This window comes from Ruditapes philippinarum, unplaced genomic scaffold, assembly GCF_026571515.1.
Source record: "Ruditapes philippinarum isolate M1 unplaced genomic scaffold, ASM2657151v2 ctg3124_1_1_1_1, whole genome shotgun sequence".
NCBI classification, from domain to species: Eukaryota; Metazoa; Mollusca; class Bivalvia; order Venerida; family Veneridae; genus Ruditapes; species Ruditapes philippinarum.
In genome coordinates, this window is record NW_026866491.1 from 26,189 (window position 1) to 37,009 (window position 10,821).

Here is a 10,821-nt window from a genome sequence, read left to right on the forward strand (position 1 = left end):
TATTTTATTTCATTTTAACAGATATTTTACCAGAGTATAAAATGTACCTTAAAAATGCATTGTTCTTTTTTAACAATGCGAACGGCGGATGAATTCACAAAGTATGTAATATTCGATATGTTCAGGCGAAATCCGCATGACCTTTAAAGATTGCTATCTAGGTCCACTTAGCAGAGACAATGGTCCACTTTAAGGCTCTAAAATGATATGTTGATGCATAATTCCTTCCAGCAAGGATAATGGCCTATTGTTATATATAATGTTTTCAGTGTATATATACAATAGTTTCAAGTCCCTGTGTATGTAATTATGATAGTACGATGATGAAAAATGCACATAATATTACACGTCCGACTGCTAGGTAAACATAACTGCTATAGATAGAATCATAGATATTGGGAAAGATAGAAAAAAGTGTGTGTATGCTGGAGGAATAAGTGTGAATTTCGGTAAGTATTTGGAGCATTTTTTATATTATATTCAAACATGCCAGCGCTTCAGTTTATATGCACTATTATCGATGTATGACGCTTTTTCGTGGTTTGTTTTTGAATATGAATTTATAGTTTTTATACCTTTAAATGCACAATTAGACAAATTGTTGAATTTTATTTCATACATTTATTTTTATTGACAAGGCGTTAGCTGTTATAATACATGTACTATCCACGCATTTCACAGGTTAACAGATCTTAATATTTGTTTAAACATCTGGAGCGTTCATGCATACACTTATTGTGATCCTCCTAATGTTAAAAGTATTTGCTAAGTAAGCGTTTTCAATATCGGACCTTGCTGTCTTATTGGTGTATCAACAAGATTAGGGATTTCCATTTTAATGTTGGATATTTGTTTATTGACTGGATAAACATATCGCACACATACACGCGCAGGTATACACTTTATATAAGTTTGTATGTGTATAAACTAACCATATCCTGTCATGTTATATTATATATACAGTTGAACATATTGTGTGTTAAGGCTATATCTAAAGCTATTATCTAATAATAGTACATTCAATGTGTAAAGTGAATACGGAAATGTATATAGATTTTCGTAATACATCACTAACATGTAAACCACGTGTCGGGGAAAGTAAACAAAAGTGTATTTTCGTTTTCTCATACATACATGCATTTATTTATATACTGGGATAAGAGGGGGTTTGAAATGTATGTGCTATTCTTAATCTGCCCCGGTTTGTGATAGTAGTGTATAAAAGTCAAAATAAATGAAGATAATGTACTAATTAATAGAATTGATATAATTAAAGGTATGAACTAACCAACATTTTATTTGCGCCCCATTACTTGCGAACAGGTTTATATTAGTTTGTTATTTTACTATACCACTATCAGTTAATGGATTAATACCGAGTCGCCCCCTACGTGCCCAGGTCAAAGCTAGGTCAAATGTTAACCAGGGGATCATTTCAGTGATACAGATATTTTTGGCATGCGGAAAATTAATTGTTAACACTTCACCCCGTTTTCTTTGCAAACATGCCTTACCTGTTTTTTTTCCGAGTGTCACATTTAATTTTAGTAGGGCACACCATCCGCTTTTTTAATCAGACGGAAGTTTTCTCTCGACACTTCGTTACTAACTTTCTGTACTAGTTTTTGAATTGATAAAAGGCCAATTAAATAAAATAAGGTTTACGATAAACAAGGCCATTCCATTTTGTTTAGCTTTGTTAGTCATGTACATCAATTTCCTAAACGTTAGAAATGTTGTTGTTTATATGTAAATATGTTACATATGGTTAGTTGCGTTCTATATATACATACACGTGTGTATATATTTAAATGTAGTGCTACATTTAAAAAGATAAACGAATTAAGCACCTCGCATGCCTGTCTATTCGTGAAAATATATTGACATTCTGGGATATTTTTCCCTGGGTCAGAATCCCGCTTTTTTAGAGGCGACACAAAATAGCACACTATTTCGTCGCGCGTTGTACAATTAGTTGGACTATCCTGTCTATCCAAGATGCGTTTATAAATACTGAATATTTATTAAGGTGGTATTTTACTCCCAAATTGCTTTCAAGAAAAGTTGGAAGCTCTTGTCATATGAAAGTTCCAACCATATTTGAACTGAACTTTAGGATGGAACATATGCTCAGAACCGTGCTTACATCTTAAATTATTGACTGTAAACAGTTGTAGGGCAATTTTGGGGTTACTCTATAGCATTTGTGGAAAACGGCCTGCGGAGATAACGAAACTTTGGTAATAACAAAATTAGATGACCACGTGATAAAGTAATCAAAAGAGATCCTTTACCAAGTGTATGCATTATAAAAGAAATGCGCGATGATTTTTTCACAATTCCTTTTTACTCCTAAAAATTAAGGTCTCTTTAGCCAGATGCTCTGGGGATTTATAGTGGAAGATTGAACTTGTGGTTTATGCAAATAATGGACAAAATTATTTACAGATAAGCTTATCTAGATCAAGACTTCCTCGTTCCATGGTTTTGACATAGAATTTTATTTAATAACTTTTTACAAAATTAATGATAAAATTTAAGGCTAATAGTGTCAACATTATTTCGTTGCTGACCAGTTTTGGTATGTTTACATCCTTGTCATACTATTCAATAATAAGATATGCATGAGCATGTATTCGCAAAAAAGCACAACCCTGGGGTCATGGGTTTGAGCCCTACTATATGTTTCGTCATATGTCACCAGTACTGTTTAGATCCAGAAAGCAGACTCGAAAGTGATTAACATAAGTTGTAATAACTTGTTTCGCAATCGAGCTAAAATATGTTTTAAAATAAACATTATAGTGATCCTTTTTTTCTTTGTTTTTGTGTTTGTTTGTTTGTTTATTATTATTATTATTATTATTATTATATCTAATTTGTTTTGAATTGATCTATAGTCTGCTTTCTATTCTTTCCTAAGAAGACGACAAAATTAAGTTTGAGGCTAATTTCGTGTCACCATTTTCCCTTTAGCAAATACATTTTTCCGTTTCGTGGACGTTTGAAGTGTCAAAACTGAATAAAAAAATGAAGAGATAATTAGTTATTGAAATATAAATATATAATAACAAGTAAATTTCCGCACTTGTTCATAATTTATAAAATGTTCTCACTCCATTCATTATATATCATGTTATATCGGTCAGTGTTGGTAGAATATAATGTCAGGTTCGAGCTGTCATGTTGAAATTTCTCACCAAGTTTAAGTTGATGCAGAATCTATACACTTATATGAATTTAAGTGATCTAAATATCATAGTCAACAAATACTCTTTATCTTTCGAAATGAAAAGAATAGTTTGATTTTTTATTTCAGAATAAAAGAACATAAACCTACACGATGGTTTTCCAGGATATATCAAAGGTAATGATGGGGCAGCTTAGTGCCGAGGAATTCGTGGCTCCTTTGAGCGCGTCCATTATGTTCTTCATAATCACTATGGGAGTCGGGTGGTCGCTTAGAGCGTTAAACAAAATGTTGACGCCGGAGCCAATCAAAACTCATGTTGCAAATTTCTTAGCGACCTTGGAGATGTGTGCATACTTTTTCGAGAATAATTTCATCTATAAAAACTTTGGCAGCATTTGGTTGTTTATTGCCGTTGTAATTGAATGCTTCATTGCAAACAGAACATTTTTCGGAGCCTCAGAAAATCCATGTCATGCGTTCACTCAGATGCTTGAAAATAAGATCTCAGCCACTTCGGCGATTGTCAGCATTGTCGTACAAGCGCTTGCAGGTGTTGCTTCTTACCGGTTTGCCAGAATGGTATGGTCATTGGACATGGTTCCAGATCATAGGGACAGGTAAGATGCTCATGTCTTTCTAGATTTATCTTTATTAATGAGAAAATGACTGACGTGCTGGTTAGAGTAGATATTATGTCAGCAATATTTTAAAATTTCTGTCCTCGAGGTTAAAAACTCTCTTTCCTAGCTTTGTCTCGCATCTCAGGATTTTCACTGGTCAACGAATATTCTGTGCCGGTTACCGACTAATCAAATACCTTGGATCTGAGTATAAGCTTTGACACCTTCTTTATAACTTCACACCATGAATTACCAAAAGTTCCTGCAGGTCTATATACGTCTTCCAAAAGCATTGCATTTATTTTACAATAACCAAACAATTCAACAAGTCAGTTATAAAAGTGACGACTACATACTTTTGCTGTATCATATTTGAATTCTCTGTCGTTTGCATATTTTAAAATGAAGATTATCTCGAAAAGTTATTTTTACTTATTACATTTATTTAATTTAGTATTATACTAAAGGAAGCTGCCTACGCCAGCATGCGGATGGTCAGGTATGCCCGCTGGTGCCCGAAATGAATGTAGTAACAAAGCCTTCCACGACCAGTAATTGCAGAAAAGTTGATATATGACTCGAACAGTGTGTTAATGTGGCTTTGAACCTAAAAACAGAAGTAATTAATTCTTAGGAGTCAATACTTGTTACTCGTATTCAAATGAATAAAGCAATTTTAAAGCAGCACGCCTCCAGATTCAGTTTATTTTCATGAAAAGTTTGGAAATGTATTTAAAAGAAAAATATTGTGAGGTAAACAAATAAAGTAATTGACATATTGCAATCGGCACTTACAATCCAAGAAAATTACAAAGAAGTCGTCGCCATACGCAAAAAAAGCTCTTACTGCGTTAGTAACGCTGAAGAAATATGGTAATAAAGATACTACAAAATCAGTCTTAAACCGCACATATCATGAAAAATATAACATCGATCTTGAAAGTTTTTACCTTTCTTAAAAATTTAGTACATTTTTCTCAATATTGATTTTCTTGAAATATTTGGGTCATCGGGAGGCGTGCGGCTTTAAGCAACTCTACAAACTTCAGGTTTATACCGATCTGCTGTATTTTTATCAAACGTTTGACAAGAATAAAAGTATGCAGTAAAAAAGCCATATATGTTACATTTATATCCCCTTTATCAAATACCAAAACCAAATTTTATGTTATAAAAATTGTTACCATTAAAATCGGAGCACTTTGCAAGATAGTAAGTACTAGAGTAATATTTTCTCATTTCTTTTTGCTGGGTCGTTAACCAAGAACGACAACGCGTGAAAAGGCAAATACAATTCACCATGGCTTTTGTCGTTTCTTCACTTACAACGAAACGAGGCCAATTAATGGAATAGAGAAAGTATGAATCCCTAAAGAAAGCCCAACACGGCAAAATTGAAAATGTTGCAGGCTCGGTTTGATTGAGCCTGTTCATGGACGGTACTGTCAAGTGCAAACTACCGTCCACGCCCCCTAGCACCGGCTTAAGAAGAATCCAACATTTAACATGAACTGGTACAATTTGGAATTTTGAAACACAGCTTGCCACTGTATTTTAAGACCTATCGTCATTTAATTTTCAAATAAGCTTTACTATTATTTAATGTTATTATAATATACCTTCAGGATTAAATATGATGTATATTATTTGATATGTCATATATGGTTGAAAAATAGTTAATTTCTTTTTAATCTGATATTTTTTAATGTTTCAAGATACATGGAGACTGTATGCGCCTCAGACCTGAATGTTGCCTTCCTGATTGGTTTCGGTATTGAACTAGGAGCTACGCTGATCGACACATGGATGGGTCGGCAGACTTTGATGAAAATGTCGATGGTTGATGAGCTCATTAAACTTTCAGTGGGCTCTCTAATGATCGTTTTAGGTATGTAAAATATGAACCTAAAAATAAGAAAACAATTTATGTGTATTGACTAAGTACATACTTTTGCTGTGTCGTATTTGAATTATATTTCGTTGGCATATTTTAAAATGAAGATTATCTTACAAGTTATTTTAGTAACTATCACACTAAAGGAAGCTGTCTAAGCTTGCATACGGAGCTAGCATAGCATAAATGGCTTAACCATTTTTCAGATGATTTTCCTTACATTTTATATAAAAAAACACGTGTTTTCATAGATTTGTTATATGAAGGCTTGAAACTCATTTATAATACATTCGAGGACGCTACAAAAAGCAAACCAGTTTCGTTGTCTGATTTTTACGCCAATTTCATTGTATCGTTGGCGGTCCACCTAAGCAGTTTTTCTTGATAATTAACCAGTAATAACCAATTTCTCAACAAGTACATGACGTACTGACTACTGATTAGCTATGCACCCTAGAACAGCCGTCAAATGAGCAAATGTGGTTGCGACCCAAGATTTGCTCGAACGCATTATCCCTGCCTTGAGACACAGAGTCTTTTACCACCAGGCAATATTAATCCTCGGGGCCTATTTTCAAATCACTGTAACTTTGGTGTGCATTTATAGTTTCCAAATAGTTACTTATTGGCCAATTATCGTAGCATTCTTTTTCGTTTATTTTTTTTTGGCAATAAGTCCAGTCATAGGGAAATAGTTTATTGTATGGAAGTCAAAATACTACTTTGTTTACATTTTGCTACTATTATGACAAGTTTTTTCACATTGATCGCTACAGTTTTCAAGCAACAAGCATCTAACATTTTTCTACAACCATTATTTCTAATCATTATAAAGTTCATCTTTGTCCTTTCTAAAGAAGTACAAATATATTCGTTTCAGAAGCATAATGTGCGTTTAATTGGCATTTCTTTATTCAAAAAATATGTAATATTTTACAGGTATTAACATGACCGGCATGTATTTCAATCCGGCGATGGCGTCAGGTCATACTTTCGGTTGCCATGGTACCGAGGTGTGGGAGCACCTGTTTGTATACTGGGCGGGGCCTTTCCTCGGTTGCTATGTTGCTACAGTAATTGATCAAATGGTACATATAGACGTCGTTCAAGCGGAAAAAGAAAGTAAAAAGAAGGCATCGTGAACGAATACACTCGTCTATAAACTGAAAATTCCTTACTTTAGCCTTAGCAGTATTATTTCAATATATTTTCAAGTACTGCATGAAATACCCATTCCAGTTAAAGTTTTCCCCTAACTGATAGCTACCTTTGCTATATTTAGACAATTAAGTGAAACAAACTAGGACTTGCTCAAAGAATTGGCTTGCTTGTCGTTATATTGTTTGTTGTTTTTGTTTTTCATCTTGTTCAAACTTTGTCGGTGCATCTACTGACTGTGCTCGCAAGAAATGATACTAGTTGAATTAAGTATGCTTGCAATAAATCATACAGTGATCAGACGTAAACGGTGCTTGTGCTCGCAATAAACCATACACGTTTAGTGGTGTACTTGCAATTAAGGATATAGTGATTCTGTTTCTTCCTTGTGGCCATGGTCTACAATCACAATAGTATCGTTTTACAACATTCAAAGTTATCATACAATGTATTTGCAAAATCCATCGGCTGTGACGTCATCATTCAATGCGGATAGTACAATTAAGAGACCTAAAGCATTACAAGCGCTTTCAACTTGTCGTCTTGAAATATTAAATCACCTGTTTTGTGATCAATACTTGATTTTCATTTATGATGTAGAGTAAAGAGAATGAACATTTCTGAATATAACTAATATGTACTCAAACTGTTCAAGTAATCCAATGTTTCATCTAGGTTGTATCAAAGTATTCTAATAGAGCGAGTTCTGCTATTTTAGAAATGTTTATATTTTACCCTAAAGTTATTGTTATTATACACGCACAATTTTACACAATATTTTACAATGGTTTGTTATTCAAATACACTTTTGATAATGTTTATTGGCTTTATTTTGATTTTCTTTGTCCTGGTAATTTTGTTGTCTTGCAAATGAGACTCAAATAAATAAAAATTTACCTTCGTTTGCAACAGTACTAGAAAATGTCATATGACATTCCTTGTACTTGATAACGTACATTCAACCGATATTAATGTGGGTGTTATTGTTTATAATAATACTATAATAGAAAAGTGCTGAATAAAATTACAGTCAAACTTCGTTCGATCGAACTCCTGATACCTCCCTTCGAACCTGATCCCTGGTCCCTTCTGCAATTAATATAGTATAACACATTTTCCGTCGAACAAAAAAGACAACAAAAGCTACGGGTCCGAGTTCGAGCGAGCGAAGTTTGACTGTACATGTATTAGTTTTCGAACTTTGTCAGCTTTAACTTAACAGATTTTAATATGCCAGAAAGGGAAAGGGAAGCAAACACTGGTTGACGTCACAGGGGGGAATATTGCTTTCAGGTTAACCTATTGACATTTTAAAGAATAATTGAAATTTGTTTTAGAAAAAAGTGCATGTCTGTTTTATCTCCTCAATTTTGACAAAATCAAACAATACTACCGACCTATAATATACCATACTTCCTTATCAACTGCTTAATTCATAAAGGTCTTTGGTTACAACTATGTTTTCTGTTTCCTGCATGTTATGTTGTTAGAAAGGCACCTGATGAATAGATAACTTAATTTCAGCCAAAATAATAAAGGAAATCGGGAATGTGTAGACTAGCCCCAAAAGTGTCATGTATCAATCATACCAAGCTATTGGACTTCCAGCTTTGGTTTATCCAGAGAAACACGATTTTTCCCATTCAAGGGGTTTTATTGCCTGGCAAAAGTATTACTTGTTTAAACAATTCTTTCAATTATATATTCGGTAAACCGTATTGTAACTGACTTGTTAATATTCATAATATATATGCTAGCTATTAACGTCATATTGCATAAGGAAAAATACTAAAACCCAGAGCGGGCGCTGAGGCAGTGGCAACAGTGTATGACTACAAGTCAAGTTTTGCCCCCGCTAGTCCACTAAAATTACTAAAAGTATTTCAGTTGAAAAAAATGAAGGATAGAGTGTTCTTATATATAGGATATCAAGTAACTTTAACTTTAGAGTCAATGCTGAATTTATTGAACGAGTTGTAAAATGTTATATTATGCGAGCCTCTGGCGGGCATAACATTGAGTTCAATCACATAACATACATTAGAACTATCTATAGTGAAACTAATCTTTTTTGTTATTGACGAGTATATACGTAGTGTAACGCTAACATGTGGTTTTTAAATGACCAATGAAAATACCATGATACCAAAATAAAGGGGACCAATCTGCTGCTGTATTTTGGATATCGGGAAAAATGGTGCGTTATAGTTTCATAATTTTATTATGATGATTTAATTCAACGATTATTACAAATAATTTTTGAATTTTATCATATTTAAAGGCCGATACAAAAAAAATATATATTCATTCATTTCGTGTGATTTACATGTACCAAAGCAGTGCAATCAGATCTCTTCAAAGTTACATTTTTTTACATTTTGGGCTTGAATATTATTCGTTACATAAAGTCTTATAATCAGCAAAGGTGTCAGCGTTGTTTCCTTAAAGTGTATTTATTATCTAAGATTTGACACCAAGATTGTTAAGATCGGTGCAAATTTGATGAATATATACGCTGAAAATTGAGATGCTAGTGATTTTTCTACATAAAATGAAAGTAGAATAAAATACCTTTTAATCATTTTAGAGTCATAATTGATTTTTGTCAAAACTTATGATGGATGTATGATTTTGTGTTGCAGAGGGGGAATGGGGATATGATGTAAGTCATGGCCACGCGTCGAACACCAGTCCTCTGTTATTTACATATTGCAATTACTGTATTTCTTTACAAAACGAAGCAAGATTTTTTTTAGAATGTGATTTGTTTTTACTATTCATAAGATCTTCCAATTACAAGATTTCAAGATGAATTAAATACTGTCATTGTTCTCAATATCTCAAGATTTATTCATACTGTCAAGGTTCGTAAGAACATGTGACATAAAATACAAAATTGTGAACATTTAACAACCGAACACAGAAAAATATACACAAAAAATATATACATGAGAATGAGTGACAATTTTATTGTACCCATAAAACAAAATAAAGATACCACTAGATTCTTAATACTAACCGAAATTTATGCTTCATTAACACAATTTCTAGGAGACTAATTTTAATGATACAACATTATACTTATTATTTGAATGCTGTAATTATTTCTTTACAAAATAAAGCAAGTTTTTTTTTACTTTTGTTTGGTTTTTAATGATTTGTTTTTACTATTCATAATATCCTCAAATTTAATGCACTAGGATACCTATGGTAATGGTAAATATGATAATATTGTTTAATAAATTTACGTCCACTGTTAACAAAATGTGAACAATAAAAGAGATAGTGAAATTCGTCACCAAGTTGGTTTGACTTAATTAGTGTTGTTTTTTTTTTTTTTTTTTTTTTTTTTTTTTTTTTTTAATACTGTTTTATTTATTTACTTCTTATTTTAACATTACTATGCCTGTGTTATTTGTTTTTCCAATAATACGAATTAAGCCTTAGTTACTTTATTGTCTTCATTTCTAACCATACAATACACAATTTGTTGGTTGATATATTTTGTTTCATGCCTTGTGTTTTATGCTTGTGATTATATATGTCATATAGTATGACCCTTGATTGGTAAAATAAAATTATTCTATTCTATTCTATTCTATTCTATTCATAAAGTACATATACAATGTATATATATACGTAAATTTCTCTCTATGTTTAGGAATCTACCTTTCTCAATTGGCAATTCATGATGTACCTCTGAAGACAGTTGCCAACAGGGAAGGTTAACATAATCTTCGAATACAAACTCTAATTTATATAAACGGTAGTTTGTAATTAAACATTTGCTTAAAGATTGGACATCATTGTTACAACTTTGAATGAAGTGATTTCGCAGTTTGGACTAAACAAGACTTTTGAAATTAAGCGGACTGGGTACAGTACAGACTTAAATAAACCAAGTATCCTTAACAAAAGAAAACCACGGCCATTCAGTTCTATATCTAACATATCGT

General features: G+C 32.6%; 1 protein-coding gene across 2 annotated transcripts; it reads left to right on the forward strand.

Annotated features, from left to right (window-relative positions):
* The first annotated feature begins 291 nt into the window (after window positions 1–291).
* Window positions 292–7,684, forward strand: LOC132732640 (aquaporin-11-like). Of its 2 annotated transcripts, none has more exons than XM_060719111.1 (4): window positions 292–449; window positions 3,320–3,810; window positions 5,529–5,701; window positions 6,647–7,684. In XM_060719111.1, the coding sequence occupies exons 2-4, from the start codon at window positions 3,344–3,346 to the stop codon at window positions 6,847–6,849; spliced, it is 843 nt and encodes a 280-aa protein (XP_060575094.1). In that variant the 5' UTR covers window positions 292–449; window positions 3,320–3,343; the 3' UTR covers window positions 6,850–7,684. The 2 variants fall into 2 exon arrangements, with proteins under 2 accessions (XP_060575094.1, XP_060575095.1); XM_060719112.1 differs by lacking the exon at window positions 292–449 and adding an exon at window positions 742–893.
* The last annotated feature ends 3,137 nt before the right edge of the window (window positions 7,685–10,821 follow it).